At 49.7% G+C, this 26,570-nt stretch overlaps 1 protein-coding gene across 7 annotated transcripts in view; it reads left to right on the top strand.

Annotated features, from left to right (window-relative positions):
* LOC118220324 (lysosomal-trafficking regulator-like) overlaps positions 1–22,949 on the top strand; it is a 91,112-nt gene extending 68,163 nt beyond the window's left edge. For all 7 annotated transcript variants that reach the window (XM_035404167.1, XM_035404163.1, XM_035404164.1 and 4 more), the window contains 23 exons: positions 44–253; positions 1,333–1,509; positions 1,917–1,993; positions 3,784–3,972; positions 7,158–7,303; positions 7,671–7,767; positions 8,998–9,059; positions 9,405–9,460; positions 9,561–9,713; positions 10,084–10,328; positions 10,637–10,703; positions 11,196–11,352; positions 12,683–12,823; positions 13,195–13,412; positions 14,021–14,251; positions 15,035–15,224; positions 16,248–16,384; positions 17,129–17,227; positions 18,573–18,712; positions 19,274–19,371; positions 19,991–20,147; positions 21,846–21,917; positions 22,535–22,949. In XM_035404167.1, the coding sequence (XP_035260058.1) occupies positions 44–253; positions 1,333–1,509; positions 1,917–1,993; positions 3,784–3,972; positions 7,158–7,303; positions 7,671–7,767; positions 8,998–9,059; positions 9,405–9,460; positions 9,561–9,713; positions 10,084–10,328; positions 10,637–10,703; positions 11,196–11,352; positions 12,683–12,823; positions 13,195–13,412; positions 14,021–14,251; positions 15,035–15,224; positions 16,248–16,384; positions 17,129–17,227; positions 18,573–18,712; positions 19,274–19,371; positions 19,991–20,147; positions 21,846–21,917; positions 22,535–22,673 (3,258 nt within the window). In that variant the 3' untranslated portion in view covers positions 22,674–22,949. The remainder of the gene's footprint in view (positions 1–43; positions 254–1,332; positions 1,510–1,916; positions 1,994–3,783; positions 3,973–7,157; positions 7,304–7,670; positions 7,768–8,997; positions 9,060–9,404; positions 9,461–9,560; positions 9,714–10,083; positions 10,329–10,636; positions 10,704–11,195; positions 11,353–12,682; positions 12,824–13,194; positions 13,413–14,020; positions 14,252–15,034; positions 15,225–16,247; positions 16,385–17,128; positions 17,228–18,572; positions 18,713–19,273; positions 19,372–19,990; positions 20,148–21,845; positions 21,918–22,534) is intronic.
* Positions 22,950–26,570: the final 3,621 nt, after the last annotated feature.

The following is a 26,570-nucleotide window of genomic DNA, read 5'->3' as shown; positions in this document are numbered from 1 at the left end:
CGTGTGGTTAATCGTTACTATTGGGCCCTCCGCTCTCCCCCAGGGCGGGTCCAGCAGGGGCGGGGCCCCGCGGCAGCAGTGGAGGCGGATCCTCTGGTCGTGCCGGGACACGTTCCGGCTGCAGATTGGCCGGCTGCTGGTGCACAGCCTGAGCCCCGCCCGGCCGCTGGAGGACCGGCGGCAGGCGCTGGAGTTCGTGTTCGAGCCCAGCCACCCGGACATCCTGCGGGAGAGCATCAGCCCCAGCCTGGAGGCAAGTACCACCGGGCCTCCGTCACAGGCTTTTAAGGTGGACTGTGTGCGGTTAGAGAGCAGCTGCAGCTTTTTAAGGTGGACCTAGTGCAGTTACAGTGCAGTTGCCGCTTTTTAAGGTTGACTGAGTGGTTAAAGTGCAGACTAGGCTTTTTAAGGTGGACTGACTGCTGTGATCGTGCAGTCAAGGCATTTTAAGGTGGACTGAGTGTGGTTACAGTGCATTCAAGGCGTTTTAAGGTGGACTGTTAGTATTTTTTTTAACACAGTGTGGGTATTGCGGTATTTTTTATTTTGTGTTGGGTTCCTTGAATGAATGACCTCAGTGTTGATTGGCCTTGTATGTACATTTGTGTCATTTGCAAGAACATAACTGTGGTATAAAGTGTCTATGTGACAATGTTTATGATTGTGTCTCGTTGAGAAATCCTCACACATTTATTCGGCGATAGAGTGCGAGGGGAAGCGGCGTTTGAGGTCAGCGGCCCGTCTGTGTGCAGCTTTCCGTTCAGCTGTCTGGCCGCCGCCCCCCTGATAACTCCCCGATGTGTCGTCATTATCTTCGGCGCTCGCGTTTCCATGACAGCCGGTTTTTGATCTCTTAAGGAGGACACGCGGCTTCCGGGCCGCACCTGGGACGCGTGTAGCGCTCGCTTGTGCACTCGGGGCTAAAACTGGGGAGAATGGGGTGTTCTCCCCGATGGGGTGTTCAGTGATGTCGTTAGGCACACCCACCTCAGTGCTGCATAAACGAGAGACTCTTATCTTAAGCCTATGAATTGAACCTAAGTAGCATTTTTTTAAAATAATAATTTATCCTTTGATTATAATGTGATGTTTTTGATTAAGACACAATATGTTTTTTTTTCCTTTAAATGCAGTAGAAGGCTGTTAAGAAAAAATGCTCTTGACTGCACTGTAACTGCACTCAGTCCACCTTAAAAAACCTTCACTGTTCTCTTAACAGCACTCAGCCGACCTTAAATTAAGAGCAGAATGTGGAGGGGATTGGGTGGCACTGGCCCCGCCCCCTCAGACCCCCTGGTTTTAAGCGTCCTCCCCTCTCTGTTTCTCCCGCAGCACGGGCCCAAGCTGGCCCTCTACCTGTACCTGCTCCTGCAGGAGCACAAGGCCAGCCTCACCAAGGAGGAGCAGATGGCGGGGAGCGTGTTCATGACCTCCCTCAAGCTCTGCGGCCACCGCTGCCTCCCCCTGAACGCCCCGCCCAAACCCGACCTGGTCAAAACCATGAAAGAGGTAACCCTGGGAGGGGTGTGTGGCCTGTCCAGTAACCTCAGGTAGAAAATCCAGGTTCAGAAAGTAAAAGTCCTCCCCGGTACATCAATCCCATCACCTGGATTTGTCAGTTAGCACAATTCTTCAGCAAGGAGGTAGAACTAATTAGTGAAACCAGCTGGCTGAGACTGCTGACCTTGTTATCCTCTGACGACGCGGAAAATAGCAAGAATAGGGGATCACGTGAATCGGAGGAGTCGCCATCTCCTCCTGACGTTGCTGGCATGAGAAATCGGGGATAAAATGAGATATTAATTATTTTTTAAAGTGAAAAGCAGGCGTGGTGTGACGTGCTATGACGATGCAAGTCGTCCTGGTTACATGGCATGGGACTGTGCCATACGACCTCGTCTTGTTCTTCTGTTCAGGAGCAGTTGAAATACGAGGCGGACGAAGGTGCAAACAAGTCATCGTGGGAGAAGAAGATGGTGAACACTCAAAAGAGGTACCAGTCCACCCGTTAATAAGCTCCCCGGGGCCTGCTGGTCAGTGTGCGTTAACTGTGTAGGAAGGCCGATCCAAAATGGAAACTATTTCATTTAATTTCTCTCTCTGGCTTTCTTTCTATCAATGATGCAATGATGTCTCTCCCTGTCTTTCTCCCTCTTTCCCTCTTCCTTGATTTTTCTCTCTTCCTCCCTTGCTCTCTCTCTCTCCCTCGCTTCCTCTCTCGGTCTTTCTCTCCCTCCCTTGCTGTCTCTCCCTCTCTCTCTCTCTCTCTTTCAGTTCAGTTACATTTCAAATGTGCTTTATTTGCATGCCAGTAAACTTGCATTGCAAAAGAAATGGGACATACAACATGACAAACAGACACCAACAACCAGAAAAGGGGAAAAAAGAGAAAAGGGGAAAAAGAACAAACCCACTTACACGTATGCAAGTATAGTACTAGCACACAAACACACACACACACACACATATATATACACACATACACACACCCAGGTTAAAACATATTCAGTTTGTAATATGACAATTAATTAACCTGTCAGTATCAGTAATGAACATAGATGCTATTGTGTACAGTACCACTATTTAGTCCACACTCTCTCTTAATTTGTGGCTGGCAGAGACATACTGAGCCACCTCTATTTCCCCCAGAATAATTTTTAATTTATTTTGGTTTCGATAAGTATTCAAATTGATTATTCTGTGCAGTGAATTTGGGAAAAATATTGATTTCTGATTGAGAGGTACTTGGGGCGGGACAGTAGAACGTGGGCCTCTGTCTCCACCTCTGCCAGATTGCAGTGAGCACACAGCCTGTTCTCTTTTGTCAGCCAGGTCTTTTTGTGGCGACCAATTTTCGATGGCAAGGCTGTGGTCACTGAGTCTGTACATTGTTAATGTGTGCCTTTGTTTTTGGTTTTTAACTCCAGTGAGATATTCTGACAGGTACATTTCCAGTTTAGAGTTTCTTCATTCCAGTTGTTAATGTACAGGTTTTTTGTTGTTCTTGTCAAATTTTCTAAATGTAGTGGGTGTGGTATTTTCTTGTGTATTTGTGTAAAATTGTTTTGTTGTGAGATCCAGTTGTCCCAGGGGGTCTCTGTCTGGGTGGAGCTGGTTGCTGTTCAGTGCCTTGTACTGGTAACACTGTGGCTCAGCCTGATTCAAATGAACCCAGAATTTAAGTGCTCTTTTTTCAATCGTCAACAGGAGCTGGAAGCGACCTAATTCAGTCCTGCACGCATTATTTGTGCCATTTCTGTGGACATGTAATATATTTTTGCAAAACTCAAGGTGAAATTTTTCAATTTGATTTTCATGCCGTTGTTTGTCTTTTGTTTTTTAGTGGGGGGGGGGGGGGCATATTTCACTCCCATATAAAGGAGGATAGGTGTGATAATGCCGTTCAAATATTTTTAGCCAAATCTTTAGTGGGGGGGGGGGGGGGGGGGGGGGGGGGGATTGAATTTTGAAATTGTTGTTTTAATTGCATAGTAGGTTCTGCGTGCTTTGTCCCTTAATGCATGTTTTGCCTTGTTGAAACTCCCTGAAGCACTGATCACCAGACCCAGGTACATGTCGCTGGTGGTGCGCTCCAGGGTGTTGGCTCCAAGGGTGAAGTGGTACCTGTTTCCCTGAAATCTGGCCCTTTTCTGGAAGACCATAACTCTGTTTTTTTTTCCCAGATTTCCTGTCAGTGCCCAGGTCTGACAGAATCTCTCTCTCTCTCTCCCTGCCTCTCTCTCCCTCCCTCACTCTTTCTCCCTCCCTCCCTCCCTTCTCCAGTCTGTTGCAGAGGCTGGAGGGGAAGTCGAAGGACATCTCCAAGATGGCGGCGGACGTCACGCAGAACGTGTCGCTGCGGCAGGGCATGGAGAGGAAGAAGGTGATCCAGCACATCCGCGGCCTGTACAAGGTGGACCTGAGCGCCAGCCGCCACTGGCAGGAGCTGGTTCAGCAGCTCACCCACGACCGGTGCGTCAGCGGGCGGGGCAGGGGGCGGGGCAAGGGGCGGGGCTAGGGGGTGGAGCAGGGGGCACTGGGTGTGGCTGTGGGTGGGGCAGTGGATGGGTAGTGAGTGGTGGGTGAGGCAGTAGGTGGGGTAATGGGTGGTAGGTGGGGAAATGGGTCGGTCAGTGGGCAGGGGCACTGGGTGTTGGGAGGGGTGCTGGGCGGGGCAGTGGGTAAAATAATTTAACCGGAATTTAAATGCATTTCAGGGCTGTGTGGTGTAAGATCTGTAGGTGTGCTCAGTGTAGTGTGTCTGTAATGTGTTTCAGGGCTGTGTGGTGTAAGATCTGTAGGTGTGCTCAGTGTAGTGTGTCTGTAATGTGTTTCAGGGCTGTGTGGTGTAAGATCTGTAGGTGTGCTCAGTGTAGTGTGTCTGTAATGTGTTTCAGGGGTGTGTGGTATAAGATCTGTAGGTGTGCTCAGTGTAGTGTGTCTGTAACGTGTTTCAGGGGTGTGTGGTGTAAGATCTGTAGGTGTGCTCAGTGTAGTGTGTCTGTAATGTGTTTCAGGGCTGTGTGGTGTAAGATCTGTAGGTGTGCTCAGTGTAGTGTGTCTGTAATGTGTTTCAGGGCTGTGTGGTGTAAGATCTGTAGGTGTGCTCAGTGTAGTGTGTCTGTAATGCGTTTCAGGGCTGTGTGGTGTAAGATCTGTAGGTATGCTCAGTGTAGTGTGTCTGTAATGTGTTTCAGGGCCGTGTGGTGTAAGATCTGTAGGTGTGCTCAGTGTAGTGTGTCTGTAATGTGTTTCAGGGCGGTGTGGTGTAAGATCTGTAGGTGTGCTCAGTGTAGTGTGGCTGTAATGTGTTTCAGGGCTGTGTGGTGTAAGATCTGTAGGTGTGCTCAGTGTAGTGTGTCTGTAATGTGTTTCAGGGGTGTGTGGTGTAAGATCTGTAGGTGTGCTCAGTGTAGTGTGTCTGTAATGTGTTTCAGGGCTGTGTGGTGTAAGATCTGTAGGTGTGCTCAGTGTAGTGTGTCTGTAATGTGTTTCAGGGGTGTGTGGTATAAGATCTGTAGGCGTGCTCAGTGTAGTGTGTCTGTAATGTGTTTCAGGGCTGTGTGGTGTAAGATCTGTAGGTGTGCTCAGTGTAGTGTGTCTGTAATGTGTTTCAGGGCTGTGTGGTGTAAGATCTGTAGGTGTGCTCAGTGTAGTGTGTCTGTAATGTGTTTCAGGGCTGTGTGGTGTAAGATCTGTAGGTGAGCTCAGTGTAGTGTGTCTGTAATGTGTTTCAGGGCTGTGTGGTATAAGATCTGTAGGTGTGCTCAGTGTAGTGTGTCTGTAATGTGTTTCAGGGCTGTGTGGTGTAAGATCTGTAGGTGTGCTCAGTGTAGTGTGTCTGTAATGTGTTTCAGGGCCGTGTGGTATAAGATCTGTAGGTGTGCTCAGTGTAGTGTGTCTGTAATGTGTTTCAGGGCTGTGTGGTGTAAGATCTGTAGGTGTGCTCAGTGTAGTGTGTCTGTAATGTGTTTCAGGGCTGTGTGGTGTAAGATCTGTAGGTGTGCTCAGTGTAGTGTGTCTGTAATGTGTTTCAGGGCTGTGTGGTGTAAGATCTGTAGGTGAGCTCAGTGTAGTGTGTCTGTAATGTGTTTCAGGGCTGTGTGGTATAAGATCTGTAGGTGTGCTCAGTGTAGTGTGTCTGTAATGTGTTTCAGGGCTGTGTGGTGTAAGATCTGTAGGTGTGCTCAGTGTAGTGTGTCTGTAATGTGTTTCAGGGCTGTGTGGTATAAGATCTGTAGGTGTGCTCAGTGTAGTGTGTCTGTAATGTGTTTCAGGGCTGTGTGGTGTAAGATCTGTAGGTGTGCTCAGTGTAGTGTGTCTGTAATGTGTTTCAGGGGTGTGTGGTATAAGATCTGTAGGTGTGCTCAGTGTAGTGTGTCTGTAATGTGTTTCAGGGCTGTGTGGTATAAGATCTGTAGGTGTGCTCAGTGTAGTGTGTCTGTAATGCGTTTCAGGGCTGTGTGGTGTAAGATCTGTAGGTGTGCTCAGTGTAGTGTGTCTGTAATGTGTTTCAGGGCCGTGTGGTGTAAGATCTGTAGGTGTGCTCAGTGTAGTGTGTCTGTAATGTGTTTCAGGGCCGTGTGGTGTAAGATCTGTAGGTGTGCTCAGTGTAGTGTGTCTGTAATGTGTTTCAGGGCTGTGTGGTATAAGATCTGTAGGTGTGCTCAGTGTAGTGTGTCTGTAATGTGTTTCAGGGCTGTGTGGTGTAAGATCTGTAGGTGTGCTCAGTGTAGTGTGTCTGTAATGTGTTTCAGGGCTGTGTGGTGTAAGATCTGTAGGTGTGCTCAGTGTAGTGTGTCTGTAATGTGTTTCAGGGCTGTGTGGTGTAAGATCTGTAGGTGTGCTCAGTGTAGTGTGTCTGTAATGTGTTTCAGGGCTGTGTGGTGTAAGATCTGTAGGTGTGCTCAGTGTAGTGTGTCTGTAATGTGTTTCAGGGCTGTGTGGTGTAAGATCTGTAGGTGTGCTCAGTGTAGTGTGTCTGTAATGTGTTTCAGGGCTGTGTGGTGTAAGATCTGTAGGTGTGCTCAGTGTAGTGTGTCTGTAATGTGTTTCAGGGCTGTGTGGTATAAGATCTGTAGGTGTGCTCAGTGTAGTGTGTCTGTAATGTGTTTCAGGGCTGTGTGGTGTAAGATCTGTAGGTGTGCTCAGTGTAGTGTGTCTGTAATGTGTTTCAGGGGTGTGTGGTGTAAGATCTGTAGGTGTGCTCAGTGTAGCGTGTCTGTAATGTGTTTCAGGGCTGTGTGGTATAAGATCTGTAGGTGTGCTCAGTGTAGTGTGTCTGTAATGTGTTTCAGGGCTGTGTGGTGTAAGATCTGTAGGTGTGCTCAGTGTAGTGTGTCTGTAATGTGTTTCAGGGCTGTGTGGTATAAGATCTGTAGGTGTGCTCAGTGTAGTGTGTCTGTAATGTGTTTCAGGGGTGTGTGGTGTAAGATCTGTAGGTGTGCTCAGTGTAGTGTGTCTGTAATGTGTTTCAGGGCTGTGTGGTGTAAGATCTGTAGGTGTGCTCAGTGTAGTGTGTCTGTAATGTGTTTCAGGGCTGTGTGGTATAAGATCTGTAGGTGTGCTCAGTGTAGTGTGTCTGTAATGTGTTTCAGGGCTGTGTGGTGTAAGATCTGTAGGTGTGCTCAGTGTAGTGTGTCTGTAACGTGTTTCAGGGCTGTGTGGTACGACCAGGCCTCCTACCCCACGTCCTGGCAGCTGGACCCAACGGAGGGGCCCAACCGGGAACGCCGGCGTCTGCAGAGGTGCTACCTCACCATCCCGAACAAGTACCTGCTCAAAGACCGGAGGAAACCAGAGGGTAGGCGCGCTCCAAAAACCAGCGTGTCCCGCTAGACTTCAGCCTCTTTATATCAGGCCTTCCCAAACATCCTGAGCTGGTCCTGAACCCTGGTCTCGAGGGCCCCAGGATCTGCTGGCTTTCCCTGCATTTCGGTTGATTTAAATTGATTTTAATTTCATTGATTTTAATTGATCAATTAAAGCAGGTGCTTACACAGTTATCTCACCTCGGCTGGCTTCTTGGGCCTAAATTGGGCCTACGACCAGCCTTCAGAACCTTTGATCTTTGGCCGCCCCTGGTTTATAGAGTTTTAAAAGTGATTTGAAGACTTTTGGTGATTTTTGGTGCTGGCACAAGGTGAGCTATGTTTGCACCCGTCCCACAGAGCCTGAGCAGGCCCCCCTGTCCTTCCTGTTTGAGGACAAAACGCACTCGTCCTTCTCCTCCACCGTGAAGGACAAGGCCACCAGCGAGCCAATCAGGTAGGCCCGTCCGCAAGCCCGTTGTCGGGGGCGTAACCGTGCACAGCCACCACAGGCCGACAGTCTCACTGATTTCAGTGGTCAATTTGTGACGTGAACTGAAATTCATTTAATGACTTGGAAAAATGCCCACAATGTTCTGTGAGGGATTTATCTAAATTAATTCAATTAATTTTCTGAAGTGACTGACTTGAAATTGGATTGAATCCAACCCTGGCCACAGTTCTAAACAGTCCTAGATAAGCACTATTTTCAAGAGATATTGAAATAGAATCACAGCACAGAAATATGAAATAGCATTATTATACATTAGAACTACATAATAACAGCTGCAACAATGTAAGTATTTTGTTCACAATGGTCCTGACTCACTGTAACTCCGTGACTGTCGCACAAACGGAAAGTATAACACCGCAGTCTGTGGGGGCCGCTGTTGAGGTCACTGGGTTACAAACACTGTTTTTGTCTTGCCTTCGGGAAAACACAGCAGAGTAAAAACTAGGCGGTCTAAACGAACGTGGGCAGGTGTGATTTTAATGGTCGGGTGTGGTTGTGATGGGCGGGTGTGATTTTGTTTGGCGGGTGTGATTTTGATTGTCGGGTGTGATTTTGTTTGGCGGGTGTGATTTTGATTGTCGGGTGTGGTTGTGATGGGCGGGTGTGGTTGTGATGGGCTGGTGTGGTTGTGATGGGCTGGTGTGGTTGTGATGGGCTGGTGTGGTTGTGATGGGCTGGTGTGGTTGTGATGGGCGAGTGTGGTTGTGATGGGCGGGTGTGGTTGTGATGGGCGGGTGTGGTTGTGATGGGCTGGTGTGGTTGTGATGGGCGAGTGTGGTTGTGATGGGCGGGTGTGGTTGTGATGGGCGGGTGTGGTTGTGATGGGCGGGTGTGGTTGTGATGGGCTGGTGTGGTTGTGATGGGCGAGTGTGGTTGTGATGGGCGGGTGTGGTTGTGATGGGCGGGTGTGGTTGTGATGGGCGGGTGTGGTTGTGATGGGCGGGTGTGGTTGTGATGGGCGGGTGTGGTTGTGATGGGCGGGTGTGGTTGTGATGGGCTGGTGTGGTTGTGATGGGCGGGTGTGGTTGTGATAGGCGGGTGTGGTTGTGATGGGCGGGTGTGGTTGTGATGGGCGGGTGTGGTTGTGATGGGCGGGTGTGGTTGTGATGGGCGGGTGTGGTTGTGATAGGCGGCTGGGTAGAGTGATATTAAGAGCGGGATGTTTCTGCGCAGGTTCACCCGGAGGTGCATCAGTGTGGCCCCGTCCAGAGAGACCGCAGGGGAGCTGCTGCTCGGTAAGGCCCTGCTCCTGCAGTCAGGGTGTATCTGAGAGCCCTTTCTCTACGGACTGCTGGAGAGAATGTGCCAAACCGGCATTACTTTATCAATTGCTTCATTTCTTAATTTTTCAGGGTCCCTGGTCAGACTTGATATGCAATGACTATGTATGGATTTGGGAGAATATTTCAAATTATTAAGCCTTTTTTTTTTTTTTTTTTAAACTGCATTACAAAATCTTTTCGAATAAAAATTTTGAAATAGATAAATCTCTCTCTTTCTCTCTCTCCCTCTGTCTCTCGTGCTCTCTCTCTCTGCCTCTCTTGCTCACACTCTTGCGCTCTCTCTTTCTCTCCCTACAGGAAAGTCAGGGATGTATTTTGTTGAAGACAATGCCGCTGACTCCCATGACAGTCAGGTAAGGGCCTGGTCTCCCCCTCAGTCTGCCTCTCTCTCTCTCTCTCTGCCTCTCTGCCTCTCTCTCTCTTTTATTCACACTCCGCCCTGCTGTGCGACAGAGCCCTCACGGGGAGACGGAGGCCGCCTCCTTCTCCTGGACCTATGAGGAGGTGAAGGAGGTGCACAAGCGCTGGTGGCAGCTGAGGGACAATGCTGTGGAGATCTTTCTCACAAACGGGAGAACCCTGCTCCTGGCCTTCGACACCACCAAGGTAAGTAACATAACTGACACTACTGACAACAATACTGACAACAATAAGGCAAGTAACACTACTGACACAACTGACAACAAGCCAAGTAACGCTAATGACAGAACTACTGACAACAAGGCAAGTAACACTAAAAACAACAGTACGTTACAACACTACTGACAGAGGCAAGTAACATTATGGGCAAAACCAAGGCGAGTAATACTACAACATTAGGTCAGTTTACACACTGCAGAAAACACTAAGGCAAGTTACACACTATAGTAAGGCAAGTCAGATGGTTCTAAGTTAATGTATTTATAACTCTCGTACTGCTAGCCCCACACTCAATAACACCTGCGTCTGTCTGTCTGTCTGTCTGTCCACTCCACAGTTCCGTGACGACGTCTACCACAACATCCTGACCTCTGACCTGCCCAACCTGCTGGAGTACGGTAACATCACGGCACTGACGCACCTGTGGGGCTCGGGTCAGATCTCCAACTTCGAGTACCTGACGCACCTCAACAAGCACGCAGGCCGCTCCTTCAACGACCTCATGCAGTACCCCGTCTTCCCCTTCATCCTGAGCGACTACACCAGCGAGACCCTGGATCTGCACGACACCGCCATCTACAGGTGCCCTGTGCTACTGCGCCTCTCAGCACAACCACTACATACATCATGTTTATACAGAATTTATGCATGAACTTTGTGCATATTATTAGTGCTTCATACCAGGTTTGGAGTCCATTTTAGTTCAGTTCAGTCAATTTGTGTAATTTGACAGATGGGCAGCGATCTCCTTTCTGATTGGTTCCATAATACATCAGGTCTGATGTCAGTCGAACAGCCACTGCTGTCTGTCTGGACTCAGGACTGTAAAACCGTACCTGTTACGGAAGGGTGAGACATTTATGGTTCCAATGCTCTCTGTTCTCTGACAGGAACCTGAGCAAACCCATCGCTGTGCAGTCTAAGGAGAAGGAGGACCGATATGTGGACAACTACAAGGTACTCTATGTGCACTGATTTACTACTACAGAACACAAGGTACTCTATGTGCACTGATTTACTACTACAGAACACAAGGTGCTCTATGTGCACTGATTCAATACTGCAAGGTACGCTGTGTGCACCTATTCACTATGACAAGTTACTGTGTGGCGGTGACTCAGCTACAGTTTAAGGAACTGTATGTGCACTGACTCTCAACTATATGCTACAGTGTGTGCACTGATTCAGAGCGATAATGTAAAGTATGTGCCCTGATTCACAGCTATAATGTATATTTTGTGCACTGATTCACAACTACAGTATAAGGTACTCCATTTGCATTGATTTACAATGACCAGGTACTCCTAAGTGAAGTATGGGGAAGTATGTGCACTGATTCACAACTGCATTATAACGTACTGTGTGTGCTCTGATTCAAAGCTATAATGTACTTTTTGTGCGCTGAGTCACTGCTGTAAGTTCATGCATGTGACCTGCTGGTCTTCGCAGTACCTGGAGGAGGAGTTTCGGAAGGGGGTTCGGGAGGACGACCCCATGCCCCCCGTGCAGCCCTACCACTACGGCTCCCACTACTCCAACAGCGGCACCGTCCTGCACTTCCTGGTCCGGATGCCCCCCTTCACCAAGATGTTCCTGGCCTATCAGGGTGAGGGGGCGGAGCCATGCTTCCAGACTCGTCCCTGTCAGATGTGCATGCACGCGTGCGGCATTGTAACATAGGTGGTCATTCGTGAGGAGAGTTCTCCATCTTTGGATGGCTGAAATACTTCATGTATTTGAAAGACGGTATTTTTTAATCGTTCTGGAGGACAGTTATCCATCTCCGGATGGGTGGAATGCGTCATGTATTTGACAGACAGTGTTGTCTTCCAGTGTTGGGATGTGTGTTGTGTGCTATTGGGGGGGCTTCTTTCTTTTAGATGAAATGATACACCAATGTCTTGACTCACTGTTTTCAGTAAAGATCCCATGGCACTAATCATAGGGGTGTTCCCTTGTGTCTTAAAAAACATTTCCACCCTGTCTGTGTCAACTTGGCCACGGAGTCATCCCCCAGTTTAACCGGCTCGCTAACCCTCTCCCTCTCCACCTCAGAAGATGTGTGGCCGGTTCAAAATGGCTGCCTCGCGACATGGCCCTGGCAGTGGCTGAGGCTTCTCCCTCTTTGCCTTTTAAAAGACTGGAGATGAAAGCCTCCCGTGAATGAGATCCATTACCCGTTACCATTAGTCTCAAAAACCCGCGGCGGCTCGCAGGAAATGAGAACAAAACGGCCGTGGGCCACGCCTCGCGGGAAACGAGAGCGGTTCGATAGCGCGCCCCGCACCCCGCACCCCGCCCCCGCGCGACACGGAGAGCCCGGCTCGCTCTCGGGCGTCCGAGGGCGGAACGTTCCCTTCAAAGGAGGGCGACGGCGGGAAAAGCTCATTACCGCCCGGCTCCCGGCCCGCTGCTTCACTCAGCCCAGCGAGCCCTTTCGTGTGGCCGCTGAAACCCCCGGCACCTTCAAACGGGGGGGGGGGGGGCGCGGCGGACGGGGAGTTTTGATCTGGGAAGCGAGCGATTGATCCTTTTGTCTCTTGGGCTACGTGAGCCGAGCGCTCTGCTGCTGGAGCCACTTGTCGGGTTCCTTTCTTCTGCCACCCTTTCCTTTCCCTTCTGTGCTGCTTCCCCTGGGTGCCTAACTGTGCGGCGTTCTCATTTCCTGTGCCCCTTCTTGCTGATTGGACCACACTAGAGTTCTCGTATCGTAGTTCCGTTCTGATTGGACCGCACCAGAGCTTTTGACGTCGGTGTCCTGTTCTGATTGGGCCAGCCCAGAGTTTTCATATCCATGTTCCATTCTGATTAGATTAGACCAGAGCTTTGATACCCGATTTCTCTTCTGATTGGACAGATCAGAGTTTCAGTATGTTTTCCATTCCGATTGGATTAGACCAGAGCTTTGATACCCGGTGTCTGTTCTGATTGGACAGATCAGAGTTTCGATATCCCGGACCGGACGTTCCACTCCATGAACACCACATGGCGCCTTTCCTCCTATGAGTCCATGACGGACGTCAAGGAGCTGATCCCAGAGTTCTTCTATCTGCCCGAGTTCCTGGTCAACAGAGAAGGTCAGTGTGTTCATAAAGTGAATACTTTTGAGAAAGTGAAAGTGAAAATTCAATAGTTGCAAATGTAAAATTTATTTTTTGCATTATTCACTTTCACTTTCTCTTTAGATTGAGAAGTTCAAGGGTTAATAAACAAAAGCCATTTGTTGATTCAGGACCTGACTATAATACAACTATATATATCAACTATAACAAGTAAAATTGCCTCAGCCAACATTTTAAAAGTCCTATTTTCACCAGTATTCATAAGAAAATTAGTTTTGGCATTTAGATTTGTGGAGAGTGTTTAAAGTACATATTTTACCCAGTGTGGTCTGCTTGAGTCTCCGTTGTCTACTTCCCACCAACCGTTGTGTCAACCTCATCCTCAGGCTTCGACTTTGGGGTGCGGCAGAACAGCGAGCGGGTGAACCACGTGAACCTGCCGCCCTGGGCCCGGAACGACCCGCGGCTCTTCATCCTGATCCACCGGCAGGCGCTGGAGTCGGACCAGGTGTCCCAGACGCTGTGCCAGTGGATCGACCTGGTCTTCGGCCTCAAGCAGAAGGGCAAGGCCGCCGTGCAGGCCATCAACGTCTTCCACCCGGCGGTGAGAGAGACCGGCCCGCCCGCTGACCGGTGACTGACCACTTACTGACTGCTTACTGACCGTGGCCTGGCCAATCATTGACCGCGACCTGACCACTTACTGACCGCAGCCTGACTGCTTACTGACCACGTCCTGGCCACTTACTGACCGTGGCCTGACCAATGACTGACCAGGACCTGTCATGTGATCACTTACTGGACTGTAATCTGACCAATGACTGACCACTTACTGACCACCGCCTGACCACTTACTGATCAGGGACCTGTCATGTGACAGCTTGCTGGACTGTGACCTGACCAATGACTGACGTGACCCAATCACTTACTGATTACGGCCTGATCACATACTGGCCGTGACCTGGTAACTGGACTGACCAGGAACTGTCATGTGACCGCTTACTGGACTGTAACCTCACGAATGACTGACTGTGACCCGATATGACTGCACGCTTACTGACGGGGGACCTGACCAACAGGACCGTGATTATACTATGAACTTTACCAAACTAGCTGTAACTTTCTATAGACTTCAGAGCATTTAGGGTTGAGAGTACTGCCTCGTTGTGTGAATAACGTTAATACCGTTCATTCCCCCCGCGTCCCGCGCAGACGTACTTTGGCGTGGACGTGTCGGCGGTGGAGGACCCCGTGCAGCGGCGGGCCCTGGAGACCATGATTAAGACGTACGGGCAGACCCCCCGGCAGCTCTTCAGCGCGTCCCACCTCAACCGGCCCGGCCCCCGCCTGCTCATGGAGGGGGAGCTGCCCGCCGCCATGGGCCTCCTGGTGCAGCTGGCCTTCCGCGAGACCAGGGAGCACGCCAAGGAGGTGGTGTACCCGGTACGTACCCCCCCAGCGTCCCACGGGACACATACCCCCCAACACCCGTGGGGCACGTACCCCCCAACGCCCATGGGGCACGTACCCCCCCAGCGTCCTGCGGGACATGTACCCCTAACACCGGTGGGACAGGTACCCCCAATGCCCCGCGGGACACGGCCCTGTTCTCAGAATACTGCGTCTGTTTGTTACCCTGTAGCGGTGTCTCTGATTCATTAGCAGGGTCTGTGGTTCTGTAGCAGAGTCTGTGATTCTGTAGCAGGGTCTGTGGTTCTGTAGCAGAGTCTGTGGTTCTGTAGCAAGGTCTGTGGTTCTGTAGCAGAGTCTGTGATTCTGTAGCAGGGTCTGTGGTTCTGTAGCAGAGTCTGTGATTCTGTAGCAGGGTCTGTGTTTCTGTAGCAGAGTCTGTGATTCTGTAGCAGGGTCTGTGGTTCAGTAGCAGAGTCTGTGATTCTGTAGCAGGGTCTGTGTTTCTGTAGTAGGGTCTGTGGTTCTGTAGCAGAGTCTGTGATTCTGTAGCAGGGTCTGTGGTTCTCTAGCAGGGTCTGTGATTCTGTAGCAGGGTCTGTGATTCTATAGGAGTGTGTGATTCTGTAGCAGTGTCTATGAGTCTGTGTGTGTCTGTAATTGTCTGTGTGTTTGTGAGTTTGTGTCTGATGCTGCATCTCTCTTGCCTGAGTAATCTGCAGGAACCTTACCGGCGTTTAAAGGGTTGATGTACTCAGGTATTCTGGGAGAGATGTGGTCGCTGTGTCCTGACATTTCCCTCCCTGTCTGTGACAGAGCCCCCTGCCTTGGATAAAAGGTCTGAAGTGGGGGGAGTATGTGGGGTCCCCCAGCGCCCCGGACCCCGTGGTGTGCTTCAGCCAGCCCCACGGAGAGCGGTTCGGCTCCCTGCTCGCCCTCCCCACCAGGGCCGTCTGCGGCCTGTCCCGCAACTTCTGCCTCATGATGATCTACAGCAAGGAGCAAGGTACCCGCGCTGACCAATCACAGCACTGCCTGCTGCTGACTGACAACCAGTCCGGCCAATCACATGCCTCCACACGAGCTGGTTTCATTAGCATTGTTGCTACGTCCTCTCTCCACTCGTTTAGCTGCGTAGCTCTTGACCATGTCTATTGAAAGTCTCTTCAGAGAGTGCGTCCACCGCGTGTAACAGACGCGTTGAGTACATGCCGATTCAAAGCCGTCCTGCATTTTCAGTTCACCAAAAAGAGCGCGGTGTACCATCAGTAAAAATATTAGCGGTGACATTAGCATAAAAATGTTAATGCTGACCTACAGCCAAAATGTCACGGCGCCGACGTGCTCCCCCAACTTCAGCGCCGCGGCGTCCGCTCGAAATGTTAGCGCTGGCCTCCAGTCAAAATGTTAGCGCCTTGACCTACAGGCAGAATTCCAGTGTCGACCTACAGTTCAAATTCTAAAGGCCTGACCTATATTTAAAATCTTGACCTATAGTTTAAGAAAAAGAATCGTAGATCTATAGTTAAATGTTACAGTGCTGATTTATGTTTCGGCTCTTAGGCCCGACGAACGCCACGCAGCATTTTATGCCTTAAGATCGCGGGACGCCTCACATTTACTCAGCCAAAATTCCCATCCTGCGGTCGTAATTGTCCATAAGACGAAGCAACGTCGTGCGACGCCACATTACAAGACAACGACAAGGGATAGTCAGCCCTGTACACTACGTCACTCCAGCCTTAAAAATTCAGCCCAAAATTTGTCTGAGACGCCAAAATCGGCTGTGATATCGTGTAGTGTACGCCTGGCCTTAGAGTTTTCACCTATAGTTAAGATCTTGCAATGTTGAGCTATAGTTAAAAAGTGAGTATTGACCTATTTTTGGTTAAAATGTTTGACTGTTGAGAGAAGAGTGTTGAGCTATAGATAAAATGTTAAAATGTTGAGCTGTAGTTAAAATGACACAGTGCTGCGTTGTGCGGTCACGGCGTGTCTGTACTCAGTGTCTGTGCCCGCTTGTCCGCAGGCGTGCGGAGCATGCACAGCACAGACATCCAGTGGTCGGCCATCTTGAGCTGGGGCTACGCCGACAACATGCTGCGGCTGAAGAGCAAGCAGAGCGAGCCGCCAATCAACTTCATCCAGTGCTCCCAGCTGCACCAGGTCGGCCCCCTGGAGGATCATGGGAAACGGCTGCGCCCTTTCTCTGATTCGTCCTTTTGCGAGCTGTGCATTACTGTTAATTCTAGTACATCTATTACAGTCTAATTGGGGGTGGGGTGAGTTGATGTTGGGGATGGGGGGGGGTGTTATTTGGATATGATGAGATGGGTGTTGATATAGAAAATTAATTAATTATATTAATTAAAATAATTTGCAGGACGAGTGGCACGGTTTGTAGGGTGGCCCTCTCTTGGCTCTTTAGCCGTGTATTAGCCTCCCCCCCTTTTGGTTAGGAGTTCAGTCACCCACCATGTTACCTTCTGAGCATGTGATCCCTTCTCTATCTGTTACCCTCTCTGCTTTCCCTTATGTCTGAGTGAAGCAAAAAACTGTATGAAAAAAGGATGGATTGTCTGCTTTCCTTTGAAATTAAAATGAAATTAAAACGTAATAATGTATTAATAATGGAACGGCCACACTCAGGTGCAGGTCTAGTGCAAAAAAAAAAAAGGAAAGAAACTAGGGGGGAAGCCTGGAGGTCACATAAATCATGTCTGTGGGTTTATTCTTGTACAGGGTGCCCCAGTTCCTTCTGTTAGTAAACAAATGACATTTTCCAAACGTCGGACCAGGAGTCATCGCTCTGGTGTTTTGCATACTGTGTCTGTACTTCCTGGGTCAGAGGGCGTGCTCGCTCGTTTAACCCCCCCCCACCCCCCGGTGTCCGCTCTCGTGCGTTTCCAGGTGACCAGTTGCGCCTGGGTACCGGACAGCTGCCAGCTGTTCACAGGCAGCCGGTGCGGAGTCATCACAGCCTACTGCAGCCGCTTCACCAACAGTACAGTACGTACAGTACAGCCCGAGCGCCCGTTTCCCCGGCAACTGCCTCCTCCCCCTCTCCCCGTCGCCGCCGGAGCTCGGGGGCCGCTCGCAGCCTTTTGTCGTGACTTCATTTGTCACGTTTGCAGGCGGCCGTGGCTCGGGGGGGGAAGGGCGTGGGGGGTGTGGAGGGGCGGGGGGGGGGTGGGTCGTTGGTCTTTGATCAAACGCGAAAGGGCTTCCACCGTCTCTGATTGGCCTTCTCTTCCGGGGAGCTCTGAGACTGTGTTCCTCCTCCTGTACCTGTGTTTCAGACTGTAGACAGGGAGCTTTGATGGGGAGTGGTTTGAATATATGCCTGTAAATGACCCCTAAAGCTGGGGGGTCACACGTCGAGGGTCGACCCATTTCACGATTTCATACCGGCCTCTACTCAAACCGATTTTGATCATCCCAATCGTCCGTTCGATCTGGCATTTTTGATAAAGTCGTGATTTATAGCCGCAGAGGTGTCACGAGCATCCATTGTGAAAATGTCTTCAACGTAGTGTGGAAAAATAGTTTATTAAACTGGTTTGATGTGTGGTTTGAGTGAACCAGCCCTTGCGTACACAGCTGTGTGGAACACAAAAACAGGGTTAATTGGCTGGAGTAAAAACCCATCAGCACACCAGCCCCCCACCCATCCCCAGGAGAGGAGCTGGGCTCTCCTGGCCTTGCAGGGCTCTCATTAATTGGCCATGACCAAATTTGCATCACCATCGGCACGTTTTGCACATTTGTAGCATCTCGAGCGTGAAGCGTTCTGCCTTAGCTGGGTCTTCCAGTGAAGCGGCGGGGCGTTCCTGGAGGGCTAGCTTGACTGGATTGCATCCCGACTTCTGTGCTTAAGTGCTTCATTAGCCCGATAATTGATCCGCCCTTTTTTGCGGCTTTAATTGATAAGCTGAACGGCAGATGAAGACGGCCATTTTGCCCCCCTCATGCGAACCGCTGTGCTTTGTCTTGTCTGCGTGTGACTCGTGTTGCTGTAAACAGCGGATTAGCTAATTGCGCCGGGGTAATTGCTCTCAATAACAGCCTGCACACAGGCCCTTACAATCACACAGCGCTGCCTGACAGTCCTCCCCGGCTTCTTCCAGTCCAGGGATCTGCACTGTCTGCAGGTTTTTGCCTTTGAATTGGCAGCCGGTTTAGTCCTTGAGGAAAGCAGGTCTGTGGACTGTTCAGCCAATCAGTGACTTAAATTAAGCCCTGAAAAGCAGCCATTAGGCACTGCCGCCCAGCAGGACCTGGAATCCCTGCTGTAGTCAGGGCCTTGACCCCTGACCCCTGACCCCTGAGTGATTGACGGCGTGTGTTTCCGCAGCCCTTGGAGATGGAGGTGGAGTCTCAGATGCACCTGTACGGCCACACGGCAGAGGTGACGGGCCTGTTCGTCTGCAAGCCCTACAGCATCCTCATCAGCGTCAGCAGGGACGGCACCTGCATCCTCTGGGACCTCAACAGGTGCGTGCACCTTTCAGACGTGCCACCCGAAGAATACCCAGCAAGCACTGCATGCCTCTGGAATACCCAGCATGCACTGCACACCTCCAGGTCACCCAGCGTGCATTGCACATCTCCAGAATACCCAGCATGCACTGCATACCTCCAGAATATACCCAGCATGCACTGCACATCTCCAAAATACCCAGCCTGCACTGCACACCTCCACAATACCCAGCATGCACTGCACATCTCCAGAATACCCAGCATGCATTGCACACATCCAGAATACCCAGCATGCACTGCACATATCCAGAATACCCAGCATACACTGCACATGTCCAGAATACCCAGCATGCACTGCACACCTCCAGAATACCCAGCATGCATTGCACAACTCCAGTGGTGTTCATTTAGCGGTTCCATAATCCTGTAGAGTATATATTTTGGCTGATAGCATCTGTTCAGTTAATATACCCCAGCTTTTCTCAGTCTTTCTCGTAAGCTTGCGTCACATGCTGTTTTCCTCTCTCTCTCCCTCTCTCTCTCTCTCCCCTGCTCTCTCTCTCTCTCTCTCTGCAGGTTGTGTTATGTGCAGAGTCTGACGGGGCACAAGAGTCCTGTCACTGCCGTGTCCGCCAGCGAAACCACGGGGGACATCGCCACGGTGTGCGACTCCGGTGAGAAACCGCTTCTCACACTTCTGCCAAACCCGTCAAAATATTTGTGGAAAGGGGTCGCCCAGATAAAAAATAAAAAAAACCTATACCACAAGCGAAATGCAGTCTGACGTCTGTTATCATTGCCGTTTAGGTTTCGAAAAAAAGCTCTCGGTATTTCAGTTATAAATAAAATATATTTTTCTGCTTCTGATGAGCTGTCCTGTGATTTTGTGTTTCTACATCTGTTAACACAGCTGTTGTCAAGTCACCTTATTCTCAACATTTAAGAATTAGCAGTATGCTAAAACCCAGTGTTCAGATAAGGGATAATGCTTGTGTTTAGTTTAGATTTATGCTTGTGTGCATTTCATTCCTTTTGCTTCAGAAATTCAGCCTTTCTGGGCTACAAGCATTCAGTTATTGAATCTCTGTGACTTGACCAGCTTTCACTGAATTGAATGAGTTTCGTTAGAAAATAGGAAGCATTGGTTTCATCCTAAAAAGTGGGTGGGGCTTATCTCTCTGAAGAGCAGTGCTCTCTCCAGTGGTATAGTGAGATGAGATGTCACATGACTCTTTCCAAATGATAATGTGGGAACTCTGTTTTTTTTTTTTTGTTTTTTTTTTAATGTGCCAGTGGGCGGGGGCAGTGACCTACGCCTGTGGACGGTAAACGGAGACCTGATTGGTCACGTCCACTGCAGGGAGATCATCTGTTCGGTGGCCTTCTCCAATCAGACGGAGGGGGTGTCGGTCAACGTCATCGCTGGGGGTCTGGAAAACGGCGTGGTCAGGTGAGGAGGCTCCCCCCCCCCCCCCCTTTTTTTTCCCCACACCTGGGTCAAATACATAAATATGTAAAATATTACCTTCGGTTCAGGCGCTTGATCTGGTGGCTGCCTGTAGGAGTTTCCGTCTTACGAGCCTGTTTAAGATGTATTTTTATGCTGCGCTTACATCAGTTTTTATTATATATTTTATATCCGTTTCATATTTGTTTCTGTTTTTATTTTTATGGAGTTGTTCATCAAATGATATTTGTTTGTGTACGTGTGATGCCTCCCACACATGCAGTTCCTAACTGAAAAATTAAGTTTTCTGAATCTGCATACTCAAGCCATATAGTTCTCATCTTTCTCGTGAATGTTAGAAAAGGTGCGCTTGAATTTTAATTTTGTACTTTGGCCCTGAACTCCCTTTGCCTTCTTGCAGCAGACGTTACCTCGAAGGGAAAGTGTCGTTTACGGACGCCCACTGTAACTTAACCTGCTTGAGCAGCAGGAGCTGCGTGAATGTACTTAGTCATCGAGTTGAACGATGCTTCCACATTTTAGTTATGCCTTTTGATTAAAAAAAAAAAATGACAAAACCGCTTTTTTGAGCGATGACACGATGCGGCAGCGGCAGGGGCAGGGGCAGGAGCTGGGGCAGACGCTGGGACCGGAGTAGGAGCAGGGCAGGGGTAGGAGCAGGGGCAGGGGCAGGGGCAGGGGCAGGGGCAGGGGCAGGGGCAGGGGCAGGAGCTGGGGCAGACGCTGGGACCGGAGTAGGAGCAGGGCAGGGGTAGGAGCAGGGGCAGGAGCTGGGGCAGGAGCAGGAGCAGAGCAGGGGCAGGAGCTGGGGCAGACACTGGGGCAGACGCTGGGACAGGACCAGGAGCAGGAGGTTCTTCGGATGAGACGGGTGCTTTGTTACCCGCAGGTTTAATTAGAGCCCGGTAATTAGCTTTTCAAAGGCTTTCCTGAGTCACGCTGGATACGGGCGACCTCGTCACCGCAGACTGGGCTGGAGGGGGGCGCATCCTAATCGCGCTGGGCGCCGTGGCGACCGGAACAGGAGTCCGAGCGACTCATTAATGCGCTTGGTGTTTTTTTTGTTTTTTGTTTTTTAAAAAGAAGAAGAAAAAAAAAGAAAATCTGTCCAGTGGAGAAATTGTCCAAGGGAGCATCGACCTCTCTTATCTCTCACTCTCTCCTCTCTCTATCTCTCACTCTCTCCCCCCTTTTTCTATCCTCCCTCTATTTCTCTCTCTCTCTCCCTTTCTCTCCTCTCTCTATCTCTCCCTCCCCCCTTTTTCTATCTTGCTCTCTATTTCAGCCTCTATCTTTCACTCTCTCTCTCTCCCACCCTCTCTTTCTCTCTCTCTCTCTCCCACCCTCTCTTTCTCTCTCTCTCTCTCTCCCACCCTCTCTCTCTCTCTCTCTCTGTCCCCTCTCCCCCTCTCCCTCTCTCTTTCTCTCGGCCCAAAAATAGACGCGGGCAGAGCGGGAGAGATAATGAGGGCCTCATTGTTGCAGCTTAATGCTCTTCAGCAGGGCTCCATAATGAGAGAAGAGGAGTGGTTTTAATTTGCGGTATTTCCTTTGGATATGTACAGACTGCCATTGTTCGGCTGAGAGGTGTTGGCATGTGGAAAATGCGCCCGGTGTCTGTCTCTTTTTATTCATTTATTTATTTATTTATTTAAAAATTCTTCCTCCGTCCTCTTGCAGACTGTGGAGCACGTGGGACCTGAAGCCCGTGAGGGAGGTCACCTTCCCGAAATCCAACAGGCCCATCGTCAGGTAGGCCCCGGTAACGGACGCCGCTCCTGACCTCTCGCTCTCCACCCAAGGGTCCCTCCGCTCTTCTGCGTGCGTTCTTATGCAAATGACAGACCGGCTTGCACGCCATTGGCCGGTTACTTGCGGCACAGCCAGTAATTTTCAACTGCGGATATCGGTGTGGAGTGTCAGGCTTCTCAAATTGCGTAAAAGAAAATGGAGTTTAGTAGCTCCACACTGTGTGCTGCTGGGTGGCGCATGCTGTTAAAGGGCGCGTTCCGGTGCTGGCTCACCAGCGACCCCTGCTGGTCGGTCAGGCACCTGCGGTCTGCTTGCACAAGCTGCACAGGAGGCGTGAGCGTAACGGGCGGATAACGGCGGTGGCTGAGACGCTGCGGAGGTTTCGGGACAGTGACCATTTTTGTTGATTTGGCTCTGTGCTCCAGCACATTGGATTTGATATTACACAAAGAATATGACGTTAAAGTGCAGACTGTCAGGTTTAATTTGAGGGTATTTACATCCACACCCAGGTGATCTCTGTAGGAATTTTGCAGCTCTTTTTATACATAGTGCCCCCTGTTGGTATGTGTTTGTAATGCATGTCGTTCATTTCCTGTTTTTTTTTTTGTTTGCAGCCTGACGTACTCGTGTGACGGGCACCACCTGTACACGGCCAACAGCGACGGCACGGTGATCGCCTGGTGCCGGCGGGACCAGCAGCGCATGAAGCTGCCCATGTTCTACTCCTTCCTCAGCAGCTACGCGGCCGGGTGACCCCGCCCCGCCACGCCCGGCCACGCCCAGTCACGCCCCCAAAAACGGGCCTTCCCGAGAAGCTTCGACCAGCCCCAGCAGCAGCATGAACCCAAACGCCCAGGGTCGCCCCGCCCCGCCCCGCCCCCCGCACCGCCCATTCCAGGGCCTTAAGCAGTCCAAGAGCCTACCATATGCACATTATGAGATGAGATGGGAGATACGTTTTTTTGTTTTTTGTTTCATATTTGATTTTGTGTGTGATTGTGTGAATGCGATTGAGGAAGGGGGAGGTAGCTTGGTGTTTGAAGGGGGCGTCAGAACTGGTTCGGTTTTAATTTTTCACACCGTTACGGGCACCTTCTCCAACCTGATCCCCAAGTCGTTATCCTTTTTTTTTTGTTATGCATTTTTGTTTGTGTCTTTCCTTCTTTTTCCATCAAAATTCTAGTTTTTCTTGGTCCCTGGGACTTTCTGTCTGACCTTACGCTGCTATGAACTGAAACACAAGCCCCCACGCCTCAAAGTTTGAAATGGGGAGGGGCTCCGGCACAGGGGCGGGGTTTTGTTTAGGCCGCAGACCCTCCTGGGCGTGCTGACCACTCCCCCTGACGTGGGGCTCCTTCGAGCTGTGCAGTCGAGGGTCTTGTCGCTTGCCAAAATCGGGACGTCGTCGATCGGGCCCGTTATCGCGTCACGTGACCTGGAACGCTTCCGTCCAGGTTGCCCCGGAGACCAGACGAGCAGAATGGCGCCGGGCGGGACTTGGCGGCGTGAGCGCGCGGTGTGGAAGTCGAGGCTGCTCGCTCGCTCGCCTGCCTCTCCTCTCTCTCCATTTCGCTCCGCTCCGCCGTCCGCCATGGCGCTGTTCATTATTGATGATGTCTGCCCCCCTCCCCCGCCGGCTCCCTGTTATCTCTCCCTGTCCTTTCATACGGTGCCCGGCGTGGGGTCCCTGCATGGTGGCACAGTTCTGGAGAGGGGTGGGGGGGCAGGGGGGGGGGCACGCGGGTGTAAAAACATTGAGGAGGAGAAGCGAGGTATGAAGCAGTGGGAGAAATAAGGCCTGCCGTCTGTTGGACTCTGGTCTCCTGCGTCTGTAGACCTCCGAAACAGCGTTTGCCTTCATCATTCCCTTTCACAACTTCAGCTGGATGTGTTTTCCAGCCACGGCCAATTAAAGCTGTGGTGTTTCTTGTGTGAAGCCCCTCCCCCTGTCTGTATTTTAAATGCAGGGAAGAGAAGCTGGAGAATTTGTACTGTTGGAGGTCTACACACCGCCCCCTGCTGGTGTGGGTGGTGATGGGTGTTTCTGTTGTAGATCTGAGGGGCTCCTGTATCACACAGACACACCACAGTGATCAGCTGGGGATTACTCCTGTAATCCTGGCTGGAGGGCTGAGAACTCTTTCTTGCTCTTTCTTTTTTCTCTCTCTCTGTCTCTGTCTCCCTGTTGATTGATTGACAGCACTGCAGTGATTTATCTTTATTTTTTCATTATTTTTTTATGATTATTATTTGCCCTTTGTGTGAGCTGCTACCTTCATGTCCGTTTGTGTTTAATAACCTGTCACACCGCTGTGTTCCATAAGAATACTTGCACATTTGCTCTTGCTCTGCAAAATGGCAACAAAAAAAACATTAGAGGTAAATATAAATTAAGAAAGCGGGGAAACGCAGATGCCGAAATCCTTCCCCCCCTGTTCCCTCATTGCAGCAGGGCGATCTGATTGCTCGACGAAGAAAAGACAGCGGGACGTGGTAGACTGGCAGTTCGTCTTGTTTTTCTCCCACTTGCTATTCTAGTCCTCCGGAGTTCTATTTTCTGCGAGGGTGTGGACCAAAACAGGCAACTGCTTTCCTCTCCATTGGATGGTTGATTAATTAAGCGTTTCAGTCAGATCGTTGCCCACGTGAGGTGACGGCAGTATTTCAGCTGGAAGAACAGTCCAGTCGCAGATCTAGAGGGGAGGGGTCCTGAGACAGCCACCGCATTAAAAGCTGTGTAGACGATCGAATGTCCCTCGTCGTTACGGGCAACCATGTAATCACCTGAAGCTAGCTGGGAGGACCCGGTCCCCAGATGTGGCGTTGGGGCACGAACTGCCATTTAAATGAAAAAGAAAAAAAAAAAATCCCAAATCAAGGTTTATGCTCCTTTCGTTTTCCACAGAGCGACTTGTTTGGCTTATCAGGACTGGAGTGCAGTTTGTGGGAAAAAGTCTTGCTGCCTTGGGTCTAAGAGTGTGGTGGTAAAGAAACTGGGTTTGCCCATGCGCTGTCCGTACAGATAACAGCCGAGTGGAATATGGCAGCGATCATTACCGCTTCGCTTTACTTTCTCCCCTGTCACATGGGCGGGGGCAGCTGGCCAACCTTCACAAGTCAAATTAAATGTGTCTTATGTTGTAATTTTCTGTGAAAGGGAAACATTGATTTTTGTTTTATTGTTTTTTTGTGTGTGTTATGTTGTGCCTGTTACAGTTTTTTGTTTCTGTTTAATTTTTTTTCACTTATTGAATGCATACACACACACACACTCACACTCACGCACGCAAACACTATCCAATTAATATATGTTACTTAAAATTGGCACCTTTTGACAGTGTATGCATATACTGTATATTGCGTTTTACTGAGAGAATCTGTGATGTTTACATGATGTTTGGGCCTTCTCTGCCAATTTGTCACGTGGTCTAAGGGGACCATTTCCATCCTTTTGAGTACATGTACATAGTTACTTTTTTCTTCCTGAGATGAATCACTTTTCTATCACCTGTGTCTATGGTTTCCTATGGTGGTCTTGCACGGGCGGTGTGAAGTGTTATAATGTTGCGTAAAAGTCGCACAACAGGGAGGTGTATGGGCATGAACTGTGTTGCAAATTGTACGATGTGTTTATTTTATGTTGAATTCAGTTCGGTGTTATTTAAAAATCCGTATATTTTAAGTTAATTTTGAAGACAGTCCAAGATTTCATTATAAATGAATGTTTTTTTCGTTTTGTTTCGTTTTGTTTTGTTTACCCCTCTCAAGAGGAAAGGGGGTTTGGATCGGGATGGGGGGGCATATTTTTTGTACTTACGTATGTACAAAACAAGTGATGAGTATATAAATATATAAATACAAATATTTATGAAACAATGAAATGGCGTGTGTCTCCTTGCCGCATTGGTTCCGAAACTGGGGGTGGGACATACTCGGTGGTCGGGATGGAATTGGGATGATGTGCTTTGGGGCTTTGCAGAACGACAGGTTTGACACGCCAGGCGTAAACGGAAATGTAGCCGCCCTTCTGGTTATTTTAGTAGACCTAATATTCAGTACATTTCCCTTACCGAGCATCTTGTGCTTTTAATTGTACTTAGATCTTATATAAATTGTACAGAGTTGCGAATTGGTATGAGTCTACCCATGCATAGTGGCAATCTCTAGTGTCGATATATTTTTTTGATACACTAAGTCGCAGGGAAGTAGAGAGCTATCCGGCCAAATGGAAATATGTTATTCTCTTGGACGTTGTTTCACAATTTTGCAAATTGTGTGAACTGTGTAAAAAGTGTTTGTTAATGAGAAGACGGGAGTTTTTTTTTTTGTTGTTGTCAAGGTAATTCCCTGGATCGTGGGAGGAGCCCTGGCACACTGGTGACGCAGAAATTACGTATCCGAGGTAAGGCAGAGATTGTAGGAATTCCTGTATGAAAGTGCCATTTCATATCACTCCAGTTTAGCCTATTACGTAGGCTTGCCTACTGGCTTTGCCGTCCATATAGCTACAGTCTACAGGGATACTTTCCCAAGGCCCTGGGTTAATGAACCGGAAACTGTTAGATGTATTAATTGGCCAACTGTTAGTAATGCAATTATTGCAACCCTCTCTATACAGTACGTTCTATATATGTTGTGCGCGCGTCACAT

Source organism: Anguilla anguilla, chromosome 2 (assembly GCF_013347855.1).
Source record: "Anguilla anguilla isolate fAngAng1 chromosome 2, fAngAng1.pri, whole genome shotgun sequence".
Taxonomy (NCBI): Eukaryota; Metazoa; Chordata; class Actinopteri; order Anguilliformes; family Anguillidae; genus Anguilla; species Anguilla anguilla.
The sequence above is the reverse complement of the archived record's forward strand: the minus strand, read 5'-3'. Positions and strand labels throughout refer to the sequence as shown.